This window comes from Oncorhynchus keta, chromosome 27, assembly GCF_023373465.1.
Source record: "Oncorhynchus keta strain PuntledgeMale-10-30-2019 chromosome 27, Oket_V2, whole genome shotgun sequence".
In the NCBI taxonomy this organism is placed as follows: domain Eukaryota; kingdom Metazoa; phylum Chordata; class Actinopteri; order Salmoniformes; family Salmonidae; genus Oncorhynchus; species Oncorhynchus keta.
In genome coordinates this window covers 42017909-42038017 of record NC_068447.1, presented here as the reverse complement: position 1 = coordinate 42038017, position 20109 = coordinate 42017909, and the positions used below count along the sequence as shown (strand labels likewise).

At 44.4% G+C, this 20109-nt stretch overlaps 1 protein-coding gene across 1 annotated transcript in view; it reads left to right on the top strand.

The window, feature by feature from the left end:
- The first annotated feature begins 3761 nt into the window (after nucleotides 1-3761).
- LOC118360338 (receptor tyrosine-protein kinase erbB-3-like) overlaps nucleotides 3762-20109 on the top strand; it is a 33381-nt gene continuing 17033 nt past the window's right edge. Inside the window, exons 1-11 of the mRNA XM_052482458.1 lie at nucleotides 3762-4247; nucleotides 11513-11667; nucleotides 11843-12029; nucleotides 14371-14505; nucleotides 14934-14996; nucleotides 17749-17867; nucleotides 18609-18750; nucleotides 18881-18994; nucleotides 19288-19405; nucleotides 19517-19590; nucleotides 19717-19807. Coding sequence (XP_052338418.1) covers nucleotides 4169-4247; nucleotides 11513-11667; nucleotides 11843-12029; nucleotides 14371-14505; nucleotides 14934-14996; nucleotides 17749-17867; nucleotides 18609-18750; nucleotides 18881-18994; nucleotides 19288-19405; nucleotides 19517-19590; nucleotides 19717-19807 — 1277 coding nt within the window. The 5' untranslated portion in view covers nucleotides 3762-4168. The remainder of the gene's footprint in view (nucleotides 4248-11512; nucleotides 11668-11842; nucleotides 12030-14370; nucleotides 14506-14933; nucleotides 14997-17748; nucleotides 17868-18608; nucleotides 18751-18880; nucleotides 18995-19287; nucleotides 19406-19516; nucleotides 19591-19716; nucleotides 19808-20109) is intronic.

The window sequence follows — 20109 nt, the reverse complement described above, 5'->3', positions numbered from 1 at the left end:
GTACGGCTATCCACCTGGGATCTGCCCCTCCGATTGGAATCCTGCAAACTCTCCCCCTGGTTTATCAGCCCATTTCCCATCTCCAAGATTATTAGCCCCTCTGTTGTTCGTCTTCTGTTGCCCCGTACCCTTCGTATACATCCCACCTTTCATGAGTCCAGAGTCAAACCTATGTCTCACAGCCCTATGTCTCCTGACCTTTGCCTGTCCTGACTCTGAGCCGGCCTGCCTGAACACTCTGCCTGCCCCTGACCCTGCCTGCCGTCCTGTGCCTTTGCCCCACCTCTGGATTGTTGACCTCTGCCTACCCTGACCCTGAGCCTGCCTGCCGTCCGGTACCGTTGCCCCCCCTCTGGTTTCCTGACCCCTGCCTGCCTTGATCTGTCTATTGCCTGCCCCTGTTGGAATATTAAACCATTGTCAATTTGATGTGTCTGAATCTGGGTCTTACCTTGATTTCTGATAGTCACAATATATTTTACAATTGTTATCTTTTGTTTGTTTTTAATCCCAACCTTTAGCTACCCTCAACCCCTCCCACCTATCTCTGAAGACCATCCATCTGGATTTCTGTTTGCCATATATTTAACTGTGCTGTTTAAAAATGTTCTGAACCTCAGTACATTTTACGGACACAGTATATTGTACATTAGTTATCTTGTCTCAGGAGTGGCACAGCAGTCTAAGGCACTGAATCGCAGTGTTAGAGGTGTCACTACAGACCCGGGTTTGATCCCGGGCTGTATCACAACCGGCCGTGATCAGGAGTCCCATAGGGCAATCAGGAGTCCCCATTGGCCCAGCATTGTCCGGGTTAGGGGAGGGTTTGGCCGGGTTTAAAAAAAAATACATTGTAATTAATAATTTGTTCTTAACTGACTTGCCTAGTAAAATAAATAGTTGTTTTTAGTCCCATCCTTCAGCTCCACTCAATCCCTCCCATCTATCTCTTAACACCATCCATTTTTTATTTGTGTTTGCCATATCTTTTCGACTGTGCTGTGATGTATCTTCTATGGATTCCTAATATTCTGAACAGGTCTCTCGGTATATTCTATTGAACTAAAAGGTACACCATATTTAAAGGGATGGCTGTACTGAAAACCAGTGGTGGTCAGTGCCATTTTTTTAATGAGCATGGCCTTTTATTCTATTACTGCATATTGGATGACTGTCATTCATATTCCATTCACCTTTGAATGGAACATTGCTCAATGCAACATTGATGGGTTTAGGCTAGTACATCATACTCTAATTGTCCCTGTACCCTTCATGAGATTGCTTACGAATTTAAGTATGCATCGTAGGTTCACAGGTCGAGAGAAAAATATAAATAATCAAGGTGACAGACAGTGACACATTCAATACCGCCTCGCACACGCTTTCCGTCATCATTAATCCAACATTTGCAAATGAGAGTTTCTATTGGACAAATTCAGGTATGTTTTTCTACGTTTGGTTACGTTTGCTTCCGTTAAGAAAAGTTTTTCAACAGAATCGGCAGTTCACTTTCATAGCAGCCACATACAAACAGCATGATTTCTTTGCTCATTGTATAATTCCTTCTCACATCTACACGCTCTCGTCCACTCACCTTTTCCCTTTGATTGTGGACTTCAGTTCACAAATACAACAGCTGTCAGTGACCAGGCAGAAAAACCTTTCCAAGCCAAACCTTCATAACTTAACCACTAACCGCTACACACAGTCTACATCATTGTCACCATATTAGCTAACGTCATAGTCAACATAGCTGCTAGAACTAACGCGCTTGTAAATCCGCTACAATCATGCAGTACAGTGTACAGCAAGCAGTTTAGCAGTTCGACGGTGGGCCCGTCGAAAGTGAGAACAAAAATACAAGGAAATATTACTCTCTCTCTCCCCCTCTGTTACTTCTCCTTCATTTTTGAAGAAATGAATTTGTTCAAAACTGTTGAACTATTGTTATTTTCTCTCTAGCTAGCTGTCCTTCGCCTACACCATGGTGCTACCCCAGAGATTGCTGTTGAGGCTACTGTAGACCTTCATTGCAAAAATGTACGTTTTATCAAATGATTTCTCGATGTGAATATATATTTAGTATAGTGTTATCTAAAAATGATACATTTTTTAACGTTTCACTATTTTTAATTTTATGAAATTATCTGAGGAGGATGGTCCTCCCCTTCCTCCTCTGAGGAGCCTCCACCGCTGAAAACTTTATTGAATGAAAACTCCACAAGAAAATCTGTTGGCCAGCAAGTGAGAGGGTTTTCAGCAGTTAAATTACATTTATTCAGAGTGGAAAAGGGAACCACACCTGCAAAGCCCATTATGCACCTTCATAAGGTAAGTCTGAATACCAACTACTGAGAAGTGCCTCGGAAAGGCGTAATTTCCTATGTCAGAATCGGGCCCTGAGAGAAATGGTAAATGGTCACATCCTGCAGCCACTAGATGGATCCACTATTCAAATTGTCAAATTACTTTAAAGTAAACATGTTTGTTTGAATAAAATAAGATACTATGTTTACACGTTTTTTAAAACAAATCTATAAATACCATATAAGTGTCTATATACACCACCGTTCAGAAGTTTGGGGTCACATTTTTTGTTCCATTAAAATAACATCAAATTGATCAGAAATACAGTGTACATTTTGTAAGTGACTATTGTAGCTGGAAACGGCAGATTTTGTTATGGAATATCTACATAGGTGGCCTTAGACTAGTTGAGAATCTGGAGCATCAGCATGTGTGGGTTCAATTACAGGCTCAAAATAGTCAGAAACAAAGACCGTTCTTCTGAAACTCGTCAGTCTATTCTTGTTCTGTATAACTCGTGTACATCAGTCAAATGGCACTGTTCCTACACATTTTCAACCTACTATGCTTTGTCTAAGTGTGTGAATATATCTTTACATCAGCTCATCTATAGTCCCTCATTATGGAAACGGAAACGACAACACTGTGTTACATATTCATCACAACCAGCTATTTATTTCCTGTGAAGTTAGCTGCTCTCTTTTCAGAGTGTCACATGCCATGGAATGTTGGCCCTGTTCTGTGTTCTGTGTTGTGTGTTCTGTGTTCCCTTCTGTAGCATAGATTCTATGTTCTGGGTTTGGGATCAGATGTCACTTGACCATTTGACAATGATGCCATTGTGACAGGCTACTCCATACGTATCAAAGCAGCACTGATTAACCAGTTGACAGGGCTGGAGAACAATACTGCCCTTCACTGCATAGAGACAGCACAGCCTCTCAGACCCTAACCCTGACACTGAATGAAAGTAACACTGGACCCATCCCAAATACTCTACATGGAACAAAAATACCCACGTTTAGGATTATGCTAAATACAGTTCTTATATAGTTTCGGGAAGCATGCTAGGCTTTTCTTAATAAGTATTTTCATGGATAAGCAAGTATGTTGTTATTAGCCTACACTTGTTATTATTCTCATCAATTTGAGTAACTGAATGTCTGTGTAAGCCTAATAATTTTAACGACAGGATTCTCCCAAGCAATAACCAGATTAAAAAACGGATCCATCAACTGGTTTATTCCATTACTATAATACGCTTATTTACTGTGATATAACTTACACATTTGTCTAGATATGGTTGTTTTCATATAATTGTATATCAGATGAATCCTTGACCTTTTATTCGTTGCAAATATTCTGGTAATGTTTTACAGTAGCCACATGAAATTGATTTTCTCAGCGCTCAGAAGGAACGACCTCCGAGCGGCAAAACAAACTGATCTGGCCAATCAAGTGAACTGTCTGGTGTGGATCACGGCTTGGGAGTGAGAGCTGAGCGTAAAAAAAACTAGTTCACGTTTGCCAAACTCCGAAATTGACGGACCATCTCAGAATTGCATAAAAAATAATAAAAATCGTTGATGTTTTTTGTTGTTGTTTCAAGATATTGCAACATTGTAAATTAACTTTAGGCTACGTATCCCAGTGAAAGCTGAAGTCACCGTGATACTGAAACCTGGACCTATCATCAACTGAAAGTGGACTTGGAGTCTTCTGAAAATCTTGAAGCCATAATTTGCTGATCTTTATTGCCTTTAAAAACGAACGTCTCATTAACAAATCGAGGACATCTTGGGGATTAAACCGACCTGATCGATCTGGACATGGTTATTATTGGACTGGTTTGGACCTAAATATGGACTGTTGGCAGGTGTCCGTTCTGTGTGTTATATTTATATCATGTCTACAGCACACGTCGTCTCAAACACAGGAAGGTAGGTGATTTTATGAATGGTGATATGTGTCACTAAATCAAATAGCCAAAAAATAAACGACAAACTTTGCATATAGAGTTGTAAACCAGGAAATCAATTCAGTGTGTATAGGCTGTTCATACTCTTTTAATCAAGCATTCTTGAATTGTTTTGATCATTTTCATGAGAATGTATCACACACACACACACACACGTTTGTTTTACTATCCTTGATTCCCATTCAAAATCCTATTTTCCATAACCCCTACCCCTAAACCTGAACTCTTAACCTAACACTAACCTTAACCTTAAAACTAAACCTAACCCCTAAGCCTAACCCTAACCTCAAAATCCTATTTTCCATAACCCCTACCCCTAAACCTGAACTCTTAACCTAACACTAACCTTAACCTTAAAACTAAACCTAACCCCTAAGCCTAACCCTCAAAATCCTATTTTCCATAACCCCTACCCCTAAACCTGAACTCTTAACCTGACACTAACCTTAACCTTAAAACTAAACCTAACTCCTAACCCTAACCATAGTTGTAACCCTAACCCTAAACCTAACTCCTAACCCTAACCCTAACCCTAACCCTAACCTCAAAATCCTATTTTCCATAACCCCTACCCCTAAACCTAAACTCTTAACCTGACACTAACCTTAACCTTAAAACTAAACCTAACTCCTAACCCTAACCTTAGTTGTAACCCTAACCCTAACCCCTAACCCCAACCCTAACCCTAACCCTAACCCTCAAAATCCTATTTTCCAAAACCCCTACCCCTAAACCTGAACTCTTAACCTAACACTAACCTTAACCTTAAAACTAAACCTAACTCCTAACCCTAGTTGTAACCCTAACCCTAAACCTAACCCCTAACCCTAACCCTAACCTCAAAATCCTATTTTCCATAACCCCTACCCCTAAACCTGAAAACTAAACCTAACTCCTAACCCTAACCCTAGTTGTAACCCTAACCCTAAACCTAACCCTAACCCTAACCCTAACCCCTAACCCTAACCCTAACCCTAGTTGTAACCCTAACCCTAACCCCTAAGCCTAACCCTAACTCTAACCCCTAACCCTAACCCTAACCCTAACCCTAGTTGTAACCCTAACCCTAAACCTAACCCCTAAGCCTAACCCTAACCCTAACCCTAGTTGTAACCCTAACCCTAAACCTAACCCCTAAGCCTAAAATAGCCATTTTCCTTGTGGGGAGCGGCAAAATGTCCCCACTGGTCCAAATGTTCCTTGTTTTACTATCCTAGACTTCTGGTACCCACAAGGATAGTAAAACCAAACCACACACACACACGGACGCACAAACAAACAAAAGTCTATTTCTCAAGAGGTTACATTCCTGTTCCCAAAGTTTGGTTTGGTTTATTCGGATCCCCAATAGCAGCAGCTATTCTTCCTGGGGCGCACACAAAAACATAAAACACCCCAAGTAACAAAACACTGATACACTGTTTACTGTTCTTTTCCACGTTTCACGTGAGGGGATGTGTCGGTCTATCTTCTGGTCTTGGTGACTGTAGATGAATCACCTGTCTGCCCTCTTGAGTCACAGTAGAGCAGAACAGTAGAGCAGAGCAGAACACAGCACAAGTACCTGTGGCCCTGACAGTGACAGGTCAGCATCTCCAACACTAGAAGAAGTATCAGTCAAGGCTTTTGTCAGGTTGTTACGGTGGACTCAGGTGATGATAGACCGAAGTGTTTTCGGTGCTGTTTCATCCACTCGAAAGTGGGAAACCCCCGGTTGGTTTCATGCAACTCATGGGATGTTTTGTGGGACGAGAACATGTCGACTCAATAAAGGTAGACAATGTCCTGTTGTGCGTAGACTATAAACAAGGTTGACTCTGTATATGCCTCATTAAGCACCTCCTGGGGGGTGTTCAGTTGACCGTTTCAGTCATTAACCAAAACCTTCTATATCCTTCTCTCTTTCTTCATCCTTCTTTCTTCATTCTCACTCTCCCGTTCTTGTTCTCTCTCTCTCTCTCTCTCTCGCTCTAGCTCTCTCTCTCTAGCTCTCTCTCTCTCTCTCTATCGCTCTCTCCGTCTTTCTCTCTCTGTCGCTCTCTCTGTCTCTCTCGCTCTAGCTCCAGCTCTCTGTCTCTCTCTCTCTCTCTCTCTCTCTCTCTCTCCGGTCTCTCCCCTATCTCTCTCACCCCCCCCTTCCCTCTATTTTAGAGATCAGATAGCTGCTCTGTTCTTCTCAGAGGAGGGAACTTTTGCTACACTACATTACCACACTGTAATAAGCCTTTCTGATTGCAGTAATATGTCAGCCATTTAGCCAGTGCTGGCAATGTGCCACACACACAGAGCTGATATCCAGTGCCAGGGGACACAAGTGACTGAGAGTCTATTGCCCCTGTTGTAAAGGACACTGGAGGTCAATTGGCTCATTCAAATTGATGACACTTGTTGCTTTGAGTGACTGTTGGCGGTTGTTTACCAGTGAGGAGCGCTGAGTTGGGTGTATACAATAGTTGGTTGTAGTTTGTGTATTTTGCTGTTCATGTTGGAATTGAGTAGTTATTAATGCAACATCCCAATGCTCTGATAGATAAGATATCGTTTCATGCTTCCATGCTTTCAGCAAAATAGGAATATGTGCTTGTGTGCATCCGTCTATATTTTACTTCCTGATGGATTTTTCCTCACTCTCTCTTTTTTTTCTGTCCAGTCCACACTCCCATCTATGTGTTTGCAGAGGGCTAAAACTGCCCTTTGAGCCCGAATCAGTGTGTGCTGTGGCTGGATTAGGTGCTTTGTGTTGTCCTTTCTAACTCCACTCCTCTTCTGGGAAAATATTTGCTCAGGACTATGTGTGAATGAGCGAGTGTACAAAGATATGGATTACCCATAGGATGTGAGTGCGTGTGTGTGTGCGTAAGTACGCGCCTATGTACGTACGTGCGCATGCATGCGTCCTTCCATGCGAGTGCGCACGCCTCCGAGACTTCTCAACATTTTAAGAGCCATCCTTGTCAACTTTCAGCTCTCCATGTATTAGTCATCCTCTGATATCATTCACAAGTCACTGATAAGAAGAGCACCCGAGAAGCTGAAGTTCAGATGTAGTGATAAGGTGTTCCCATTCAATTGTGAGCTACAGCTGCCAACACAGTTGAGACAGTTGAAGGTAATGACTAATGTATTAATAAGGAAGAACAGTTTCATTTCATTGTGTCCAGTCACGCATGCAACTTCTCGGGTTGAATAGCTATGGAATAGATTTAGATGACAGTACTGTATAGTAGATTTGCTTTGTCTCCTGTGGATTGTCAACCTTGGGGGAAGGATACCCTTCTCAGCTATTGCGTATATGCAGATGCACAATGTAGCCAAAATCTGATAGAATGTGCCAATATGGTGTTGTGTGTTTCGATGCTGTTTCGATTGGAGGAGCCTTCCCTGCACATTCAGCATATGCATAGCCGCCATGAATGTGTCTGCACAACATAGAGAGATGTTACGGTGAATGTGCAGAGCTTACACTGCACAATATCTGTGAATGTGACTGTTATAAGTGGCAAATAAGAGATGGTCTCCATGTCTCCTTCCTGCCTCTCTATCTCCCCTCCTTTGACCAGACTGGAGCTCTCCTCTCACACATGGCCTTTTGTCCCATTACCATGATCTCAGCACTGTGGGTCCTCTATCACACACACACACACACACACACACACACACACACACACACACACACACACACACACACACACACACACACACACACACACACACACACACACACACACACACACACACACACACACACACACACACTATCTGTCACTGTATCACTCATCACTCTTACTTGGAGTCTGACTGGGACACACTGTTCACATTTATAGCTCAGACCTTTACAATGCTATTCTTTGTCTGGCAAGACCATGTTCCGCCCCATCCACCCTCTATCAGCCTGAGGCCTGGTCCACTACATGTAGAGGGGTTATGGCCTGCACTGCTTCAAACACTGCTCCAGACACGTTTCAGACATATCAACAGATAACATCAAACACAGCTACAGACACTGCTCCAGACACGTTTCAGACATATCAACAGATATAACATCAAACACAGCTACATACACTGCTACAGACATGTTTCAGACATATCAACAGATCTAACATCAAACACAGCTACATACACTGCTCCAGACATGTTTCAGACATATCAACAGATAACATCAAACACAGCTACAGACACTGCTCCAGACACGTTTCAGACATATCAACAGATAACATCAAACACAGCTACATACACTGCTCCAGACACGTTTCAGACATATCAACAGATAACATCAAACACAGCTACATACACTGCTACAGACATGTTTCAGACATATCAACAGATCTAACATCAAACACAGCTACAGACACTGCGACAGACACATTTCAGACATATCAACAGATCTAACATCAAACACAGCTACAAACACTGCTCCAGACATGTTTCAGACATATCAACAGATCTAACATCAAACACAGCTACAGACACTGCGACAGACACATTTCAGACATATCAACAGATCTAACATCAAACACAGCGACAAACACTGCTCCAGACATGTTTCAGACATATCAACAGACATAAACTCAAACACAGCTACATACACTGCTACAGACATGTTTCAGACATATCAACAGACATAAACTCAAACACAGCTACATACACTGCTCCAGACACGTTTCAGACATATCAACAGATATAACATCAAACACAGCTACAGACACTGCTACAGACACGTTTCAGACATATCAACAGATCTAACATCAAACACAGCTACAGACACTGCTACAGACACGTTTCAGACATATCAACAGATCTAACATCAAACACAGCTACAGACACTGCTACAGACACGTTTCAGACATATCAACAGATCTAACATCAAACACAGCTACAGACACTGCTACAGACACGTTTCAGACATATCAACAGATCTAACATCAAACACAGCGACAAACACTGCTACAGACATGTTTCAGACATACAGTGGGGAGAACAAGTATTTGATACACTGCCGATTTTGCAAGTTTACCTCCTTACAAAGCATGTAGAGGTCTGTAATTTTTTATCATAGGTACACTTCAACTGTGAGAGGCGGAATCTAAAACAAAAATCCAGAAAATCACATTTGTATGATCTTTAAGTAATTAATTAGCATTTTATTGCATGACATAAGAATTTGATCACCTACCAACCAGTAAGAATTCTGGCTCTCACAGACCTGTTAGTTTTTATTTTAGAAGCCCTCCTGTTCTCCACTCATTACCTGTATTAACTGCACCTGTTTGAACTCGTTACCTGTATAAAAGACACCTGTCCACACACTCAATCAAACAGACTCCAACCTCTCCACAATGGCCAAGACCAGAGAGCTGTGTAAAGACATCAGGGAAAATTGTAGACCTGCACAAGGCTGGGATAGGCTACAGGACAATAGGCAAGCAACTTGGTGAGAAGGCAACAACTGTTGGCGCAATTATTAGAAAATGGAAGACGGTCAATCACCCTCGGTCTGGGGCTCCATGCAAGATTTCACTTTGTGGGGCATCAATGATCATGAGGAAGATGAGGGATCAGCCCAGAACTACATGGCAGGACCTGGTCAATGACCTGAAGAGAGCTGGGACCACAGTCTCAAAGAAACCATTAGTAACACACTACGCCGTCATGGATTAAAATCCTGCAGCGCAAGCAAGGTCCTCCTGCTCAAGCCAGCGCATGTCCAGGCCCGTCTGAAGTTTGCCACTGACCATCTGGATGATCCAGAGGAGGAATGGGACAAGGTCATGTGGTCTGATGAGACCAAAATAGAGCTTTTTGGTCTAAACTCCACTCGCCGTGTTTGGAGGAAGAAGAAGGATGAGTACAACCCCAAGAACACCATCCCAACCGTGAAGCATGGAGGTGGAAACATCATTCTTTGGGGATGCTTTTCTGCAAAGGGGACAGGACGACTGCACCGTATTGAGGGGAGGATGAATGGGGCTATATATCGCAAGATCTTGGCCAACAACCTCCTTCCCTCAGTAAGAGCATTGGGTCGTGGCTGGGTCTTCCAGCATAACAACGACCCAAAACACACAGCCAGGGCAACTAAGGAGTGGCTCCGTAAGAAGCATCTCAAGGTCCTGGAGTGGCCTAGCCAGTCTCCAGACCTGAACCCAATAGAAAATCTTTGGAGGGAGCTGAAAGTCCGTATTGCCCAGCGACAGCCCCGAAACTTGAAGAATCTGGAGAAGGTCTTTATGGAGGAGTGGGCCAAAATCCCTGCTGCAGTTGTGTGCAAACCTGGTCAAGAACTACAGGAAACGTATGATCTCTGTAATTGCAAACAAAGGTTTCTGTACCAAATATTAAGTTCTGCTTTTCTGATGTATCAAATACTTATGTCATGCAATAAAATGCTAATTAATTACTTAAAAATCATACAATGTGATTTTCTGGATTTTTGTTTTTAGATTCCATCTCTCACAGTTGAAGTGTACCTACGATAAAAATTACAGACCTCTACATGCTTTGTAAGTAGGGAAAACCTGCAAAATCGGCAGTGTATCAAATACTTGTTCTCCCCACTGTATAAACAGATCTAACATCAAACACAGCTACAGACACTGCTACAGACATGTTTCAGACATATCAACAGATCTAACATCAAACACAGCTACAGACACATTTCAGACATATCAACAGATCTAACATCAAACACAGCTACATACACTGCTACAGACATATTTCAGACATATCAACAGATCTAACATCAAACACAGCTACAGCCACTGCTACAGACATGTTTCAGACATATCAACAGATCTAACATCAAACACAGCTACAGACACATTTCAGACATATCAACAGATCTAACATCAAACACAGCTACATACACATTTCAGACATATCAACAGATATAACATCAAACACAGCTACAGACACTGCTACAGACATGTTTCAGACATATCGACAGATCTAACATCAAACACAGCTACAGACACTGCTACAGACATGTTTCAGACATATCAATGCACAAAAACATCAGACAAAGTGTCAATAGATTATTCATCACAATTATAGATCCCTCATCAACGTGATGAATCCAAATGTCCAGGTACACTAAGTCTGTTGAGCACATTGTGACATAAGTATTTGTAGAAAAATGCTATGGAATTTGACTGATTCCTTATATGAATAACTCTGACAACAAACAGTCTGTCGTCTGATGCCCCTTCTTCCCTGTGTGTGTTTCCTCAGTGGTGTGTCCTGGTACCCAGAATGGGCTGAGCTCCACAGGATCTCAGGAGAACCAGTACAACCTGATCAAGGACCGCTACACAGGCTGCGAGATTATTATGGGTAACCTGGAGATCACTCAGATAGAGGCTGACTGGGACTTCTCCTTCCTAGGGGTGAGAGAGCAGCCATTTTGTTCTATTCTCTGTTCTTGTTCTTGTTCTTGTTTTTGTTGTTGTCATCTTCTTCTTCTTCTAGTCCATGAGACATGTCCATGAGGCCTCCGCTGGTAATCGAAGTAATCTGTTAATGTGACTGTCTCTAACCTTATTCTAACTCCTGTCCCTCCAGACCATCAGAGAGGTAACGGGCTACATCCTAATCGCCATGAACCACTTCAGACGGCTGCCTCTGGAACAGCTGCGGGTGATCCGTGGTAACAGCCTGTACGACCGGGGCTTCGCCCTCTCTGTGTTCCTCAACTACCCCAAGCAGGGCTCCAATGGACTGCAGCACCTGGGACTCACACACCTCACCGGTGAGGAGAGGAGAGGGAGGAAGGGGTGGAGGAGATGCAGGGAGTACCAGTACCAGATCAATGTGGAGTTACATACAGGGAGTACCAGTACCAGATCAATATGGAGCAATATGCAGGGAGTACCAGATCAATGTGGAGTTATATACAGGGAGTACCAGTACCAGATCAATGTGGAGATATATGCAGGAAGTACCAGTAACAGATCAATGTGGATCTATATACAGGAAGTACCAGTACCAGATCAATATGGAGCTATATGCAGGGAGTACCAGATCAATGTGGAGCTATATACAGGGAGTACTAGTACCAGATCAATGTGGAGCTATATACAGGGAGTACCAGTACCAGATCAATGTGGAGCTATATACAGGAAGTACCAGTAACATATCAATGTGAAGCTATATACAGGGAGTACCAGATCAATGTGGAGCTATATTAAGGGAGTACCAGTACCAGATCAATATGGAGCTATTTACAGGGAGTACCAGTACCAGATCAATGTGGAGCTATATGCAGGAAGTACCAGTAACAGATCAATGTGGAGCTATATACAGGGAGTACCAGTAACAGATCAATGTGGAGCTATATACAGGGAGTACCCGTACCAGATCAATGTGGAGCTACAGTATATGCATTACCAGATCAATGTGTGGAGGTACGAGGTATGGAGGTAGATATGTAATTGAAGACAGGGTAAAGTGACTAGGCATCAGGATAGATAATAATAAGGTATTTGAGGTAGATATGTAAATGAAGGCAGGGTAAAGTGACTAGACATCAGGATAGATAATAATAAGGTATTTGAGGTAGATATGTAAATGAAGGCAGGCATTACCAGTAAAGTACGAGGTATGGAGGTAGATATGTAATAGAAGACAGGGTAAAGTACTAGGCATCAGGATAGATAATAATAAGGTATTTGAGGTAGATATGTAAATGAAGGCAGGGTAAAGTGACTAGGCATCAGGATAGATAATAATAAGGTATTTGAGGTAGATATGTACATGAAGGCAGGGTAAAGTGACTAGGCATCAGGATAGATAATAATAAGAGTAAAATAAAGAGCAGAGTAGCAGCAGCATATGATGAGTGTAAAAGTGTGTGAGTGTATATTGTTTGTGTGTTGTGTGTTGGTTTTGTGTGGGAGGGATAGTTTGGTGTGTGTGAGTGAGTGTGTATATGGTGTGTATATAAAGTCTAGTGAGCGTGCGTAGGGTAAGATAGAGTCAGTGCAGATAGTTCAGGTACCACTAATGGACTGTTTAGCAGTCTATTTAAAGTATTACCCTAAACCTAGCCCCAACCACAACCCTAACCCTAGCTTCATATCCACATCCCGGTTCAACCCTAGACCCAACCACAACCCTAACCCCAGCTTCATATCCACATCCCGGTTCAACCCTAGCCCCAACCACAACCTTAACCCTAGCTTCATATCCACATCACGGTTCAACCCTAGCCCCAACCACAACCCTAAATCTAGCTTTATATCCACATCCCGGTTCAACCCTAGCCCCAACCACAACCCTAACCCTAGCTTCATATCCACATCCCGGTTCAACCCTAGCCCCAACCACAACCCTAACCCTAGCTTCATGTCCACAATCTTAGAGAGAGAACTAATAGATTACCAATTAAATGAGGAAAAACAAAAGAGGGTGGACAGAGGAGAAATGATAAAGAGAACAGAAGAGAAGAGGATAGAGTCCAGACAAGGAGGTCAAACAATGTAGAATGTGTAATGTGTTTGCTCTTACCAATGTGGATAGTGAAATACTTGAGAAGACACTATGTGGTGTATCGAGTGTGTGGGAGGCAGTAGCTAGGAATCTCTTGGGGTTACTGTAGTACACCACACCCTTAGTGTGCAGACAGGTGTGTAGTGTAGCATGGCGAGTGTGGGTGGGGGGTGGGGTGGGGTGGGGGGGTGAAGGAGGATTGATGTTGAAGACCTGATTAATGATTATGTGTGCATCCCAAATGGAAACCTAATTACCTTTATAAAGCATAGGTTCTGTTCAAAAGTAGTGCAATCATTCACCATTTGGGACGCTACCCATACTGTGAAAGCAGAGTTTCCAGTATTACCTTCAGTTGTATCTGTGTGCTTGTGTACATGTGTCTAACATCTTACACAAACCCTCCAGCTTCCCAGAGAAGAGCAGGTTCTTCCTACATGCTCCTGCAAGTCTGGGTTATTGTTTAATGTAAGGAGAGTCAAATTGGAACTGTCTCCCTGTAGAATTCCTGCCAACTGATTTCTCTCTCTCCCTCTCCCTCACCCTCTCCCCCTCTCTCTCTCACTTTCTCTCTCGCTCTCTCTTACTCGCTCTCTCTACAGAGATTCTGGAGGGAGGCGTCCAGATCGTCCACAACAGGTTCCTGAGATATGGTCCCTCGGTGAACTGGGATGATATTGTGAGGGACAGGGATAGGGCCAATGCTCCCATTGACATCCAGTTGAACGGCGAGAGAGGTCAGTGTCTGTCCATTAGAATAGGACAAGTAGTTAGAGCTATGACCTAAGTCATAGACTGTTCTCTCTGGTACCACAAGGTAAGCGGTACCGGAACGCCAAGTTTAGGACCAAAAGGCTCCTTCACAGCTTCTACCCCCAAGCCATAAGACTGCTGAACAACTAATCAAATGGCCACCCAGACTATTTATATGGACCCCCCAGTAAGGTCTACTACACCCGTTGTATTCGGTGCATGCGACAAATAACATTTGATTTGATTTTGATTTGATTAGAGCCTGATCTGATGTATTTGGAAAATAAAAAAAGAGATCAGGATTCCGGTTGAGACTCTGGCTAGAGCATGAACTTTGACCTCTTTGACCGCTATTCCTGGGTGAGCCATTGGCTGCTATATCTGACTGGTAATGATGTTCCATTATCTGTAGGGCCTTGTCACCCCTCCTGTGGGGAGAACTGCTGGGGGCCTGATGAAGTGCACTGCCAGATCTGTAAGTTGATCTCTGCCTGCTCTGCCTTTGAATGATCTCTGAATGGTCTCTGGATGGTCTCTGGATGGTCTCTGGATGGTCTCTGAATGGTATTTGAATGGTCTCTGAATGGTCTCTGGATGGTCTCTGAATGGTCTCTGGATGGTCTATGGATGGTCTGTGGATGGTCTGTGGATGGTCTCTGGATGGTCTCTGGATGGTCTATGGATGGTCTGTGAATGGTCGCTGAATGGTCTGTGAATGGTCTCTGGATGGTCTGTGGATGGTCTCTGGATGGTCTGTGGGTGGTCTCTGGATGGTCTGTGGATGGTCTCTGAATGGACTTTGAATGGTCTTTGAATGGTCTGTGAATGGTCTCTGAATGGTCTGTGAATGGTCTCCGAATGGTCTCTGGATGGTCTGTGGATGGTCTCTGAATGGTCTGTGAATGGTCTCTGAATGGTCTCTGGATGGTCTGTGGATGGTCTCTGAATGGTCTCTGAATGGTCTGTGAATGGTCTGTGAATAGTCTCTGGATGGTCTGTGGACGGTCTCTGGATGGTCTCTGGGTGGTGTTTGGATGGTCTCTGAATGGTCTTTGAATGGTCTGTGAATGGTCTCTGGATGGTCGCTGGATTGTCTCTGAATGGTTTGTGGATTGTCTCTGAATGGTCTCTGAATGGTCTCTGGATGGTCTGTGGATGGTCTCTAGATGGTCTCTAGATGGTCTGTGGATGGTCTCTGAATGGTCTCCGAATGGTCTCTGAATGGTCTGTGGATGGTCTCTGGATGGTCTGTGGATGGTTTCTGAATGGTTTGTGGATTGTCTCTGAATGGTCTCTGAATGGTTTCTGTATGGTCTCTGAATGGTCTCTGAATGGTCTCTGAATGGTCTCTGAATGGTCTCTGGATGGTCTGTGGATGGTCTCTAGATGGTCTCTAGATGGTCTGTGGATGGTCTCTGAATGGTCTCCGAATGGTCTCTTAATGGTCTCTGGATGGTCTGAATGGTCTTTGAATGGTCTGTGAATGGTCTCTGGGTTGTTTCTGTATGGTCTCTGAATGGTCTCTGAATGGTCTTTGAATTGTCTGTGAATGGTCTCTGGATGGTCTCTGAATGGTCTCTGGATGGTCTCTGAATGGTCTCTTGATGGTCTCTGAATGGTCTCTGAATGGTCTCTGGATGGTCTGTGGATGGTCTCTGAATGGTCTCTGGATGGTCTGAATGGTCTCTGGATAGTCTCTGAATGGTCTCTGAATGGTCTCTGAAAGGTTTCTGAATGGTCTCTGAATGGTCTTTGAATGGTCTGTGAATGGTCTCTGAATGGTCTCTGGATGGTCTGTGGTCAGTCTCTGGATTGTCTCTGGATGGTGTTTGGATGGTCTCTGAATGGTCTTTGAATGGTCTGTGAATGGTCTCTGGATAGTCTCTGGGTGGTCGCTGGATGGTTTTTGAATGGTCTCTGAATGGTCTGTGAATGGTCTCTGAATGGTCTTTGAATTGTCTGTGAATGGTCTCTGGGTGGTTTCTGTATGGTCTCTGAATGGTCTCTGAATGGTCTCTGAATGGTCTGTGAATGGTCTCTGAGTGGTCTCTGGATGGTCTCTTGATGGTCTCTGAATGGTCTCTGAATGGTCTGTGAATGGTCTCTGAATGGTCTCTGAATGGTCTCTGGATGGTCTGTGGATGGTCTGTGGATGGTCTCTGAATGGTCTCTGGATGGTCTGTGGATGGTCTCTGAATGGTCTCTGAATGGTCTCTGGGCGTCTCTGAATGGTCTCTGGATGGTCTGAATGGTCTTTGAATGGTCTGTGAATGGTATTTGAATGGTCTCTGGATGGTCTCTGAATGGTCTCTGATTGGTCTCTGAATGGTCTCTGGATGGTCTGAATGGTCTTTGGATGGTCTCTGGGTGGTCGCTGGATGGTCTATGAATGGTCTCTGAATGGTCTGTGAATGGTCTCTGAATGGTCTTTGAATTGTCTGTGAATGGTCTCTGGGTGGTTTCTGTATGGTCTCTGAATGGTCTCTGAATGGTCTCTGAATGGTCTCTGAGTGGTCTCTGAGTGGTCTCTTGATGGTCTCTGAATGGTCTCTGAATGGTCTGTGAATGGTCTCTGAATGGTCTCTGGATGGTCTGTGGATGGTCTGTGGATGGTCTGTGGATGGTCTGTGGATGGTCTCTGAATGGTCTCTGGATGGTCTCTGAATGGTCTCTGGGCGTCTCTGAATGGTCTCTGAATGGTCTCTGAATGGTCTCTGAGTGGTCTCTGAGTGGTCTCTTGATGGTCTCTGAATGGTCTCTGAATGGTCTGTGAATGGTCTGTGAATGGTCTCTGAATGGTCTCTGGATGGTCTCTGAATGGTCTCTGATTGGTCTCTGATTGGTCTCTGATTGGTCTCTGAATGGTCTCTGGATGGTCTGAATGGTCCTTGAATGGTCTGTGAATGGTCTCTGAATGGCCTCTGAATGGCCTCTGGATGGTTTCTGGATGGTCTCTGGATGGTCTCTTAATGGTCTCTGGATGGTCTGAATGGCCTGTGAATGGTCTCTTAATGGTGGTCATTCTCTCTCTCTCTCTTTCTCTCTCTCTCTGGATGGTCTCTCTCTCTCTCTCTCTCTCTCTCTCTCTCTCTCTCTCTCTCTCTCTCTCTCTCTCTCTCTCTCTTTCTCTCTTATCCTTTATCTATCCCTCTCTCTATTTCCAGCTCGCTCACTCACATGTTGTTGGCCATATTGTCCCCTCACTAACCCCTCTCTGTCCCCCTCAGTGACGAAGACAGTGTGTGCCCCTCAGTGTAACGGTCGTTGTTTCGGGACCAGCCCCAGGGACTGCTGTCACATAGAGTGTGCAGGTGGCTGTAGTGGACCTCAGGATATGGACTGCTTTGTGAGTGATGAGTACTGCCTCTGTCTCTCTGTCTCTGTCTCTGTCTCTGTCTCTCTCTCTCTCTCTCTCTCTCTCTCTCTCTCTCTCCCTCTCTCGCTCTCTCTCTCTCTCTCTCTCTCTCTCGTTGTCTCTCTCTCTCTCGCTCTCTCTCTCTCTCTCTCTCTCTCTCACTCTCTGTCTCTCTCTCCGTCTCCCTCTTTCTCTGTCTCTCTCTCTCATTGTCTCTCTCTCTCTCTCTCTCTCTCTCTCTCCTCTCTTCTCTGTCTCTCTCACTCTGTCTCTCTCTCAGTCTCTCTCTCTCACTCTCCCTCTCTCTGTCTCTCTCTCTCTCTCTGTCTCTCTCTCTCTCTCTCTCTCTCTCTCTCTCTCTCTCTCTCTCTCTCTCTCTCTCTCTCTCTCTCTCTCACTCACTGTCTCTCTCCGTCTCCCTCTTTCTCAGTCTCTCTCTCTCACTCTCTCTCTGTCTCCCTCTCTCTCCCAGTCTCTCTCTCTCACTCTCCCTCTCTCTGTCTCTCTCTCTCTCTGTCTGTCTCTCTCTCTGTCTCTCTCTCAATTCAATTCTCTCTCTTTCGATCTAAACAGCTTTAAGTGATGGAGTAGGCCTTTTAAGCCTAATAAGATTGATAATGTAAAGCAGTTTGTGATTCATTCCTGTATATGTGTTTGTGTGTGTGCGTACGCACGCATGTGTATGCGCGTGTGTGTTTGTGTGTGCGTGTGTGTCTACCTCCCTACTCCCAGGCGTGTGGCCACTTCAACGACTCCAGGTCCTGTGTGCCCCAGTGTCCCCAGACTCTGATCTACAACAAGCAGACGTTTCAGATGGAGACGAACCCCAACGCCAAGTATCAGTACGGATCCATCTGCGTCTCCCACTGCCCCAGTGAGTACCCTCCCTGTGTGTGTGTATTCCATTGGTATTATAACATTCTTCCTTTTGAGTTCCGTATGTCTTACCTCCCTCCCTCCCTCCTTCCCCCCTCTCTCCTCTCTCTCTCCCCCCTCCCTCGCAGCCCACTTCGTGGTGGACGGCAGCTCCTGTGTGAGTGGCTGTCCTCCAGACAAGAAGGAGGTGGAGAGGACTGGTCAGAGGCAGTGTGAGCTCTGTGGAGGACTGTGCCCTAAAGGTAGATCCAGCAGTCAATTACACACACCAGGCCTCCATTCACTTTCAATGGCTCTTGATTTACTGCTGCTAGATTATGCTGGTAGTTTGTGCAAGGATTGCATGTGATTATTTCTATCATTTTGCTCTGGTATGCGCATATTGGTACAACACAGTGTGCTCAATGATACACGTACGCACTGCGGGTCTTTGGGGTTATGGTATTGAAGCATGGGTTAGTTATGAAGATCCATGATGACAGTTTTCCCATGACTAAAGAGGAGAATATCTCTCTCTCCCTGTTCCATAATCTAGCCTGTGAGGGCACAGGTCCTGAGCACAGACAAACGGTAGACTCCAGTAACATCGACAGCTTCATCAACTGCACCAAGATACAGGGCAGCCTGCACTTCCTGGTCACCGGGATTCTTGGGTAAGTGAGTTTATTACACACGGAGCATTTGGGGTTCCACTGATTGTTTCGTTGGTCCTCATCGTTGGTACATGTGTGTACTGTGGAGTAGAGCTGCTCTGTGTTTTCCAGTGATGACTATAAGAATATCCCACCTCTGGACCCTAAGAAGCTGGAGGTCTTCCGTTCTGTCCAGGAGATAACAGGTGCGTGCGTGCGTGCGTGCGTGCGTGTGTGTGTGCGCGTGTGTGCGTGCGTGTTATCTAGGTGTATATATTTGCATGGATGTAAACTAAGGTTGCTGAACCATTGTATGTGTGTCTGCTGTCCAGATATCCTAGCCATCCAGTCGTGGCCTAAAGAACTGTCAGATCTATCAGTGTTCTCCAATCTTACCACCATACAGGGAAGATCTCTTCACAAGTAAGGCTGTGTGCGTGTGTGTGTTTTCTTGCTTGCGTGCGTGCGTGTGTGTGTGTGTGTGTTGCGCGCGTGCTTATGTGTGCGTGTGCACGTGTGACTATATGTGTGTGTGTGTCAGAGGAGGCTGGTGGGAGAAGCTATAGGAGGGCGGGCTCACAGTAATGGCTGGAATTGAATATATGGAATTGAAAACGCATGTTTGACTCCATTCCATAAATTCCATTCCGGCCATTACAGTGAGCCCGTCCTCCTACATCTCCCCCCGCCAGCCTCCTCTGGCGCGTGTGGATGTGAGAAAGTCC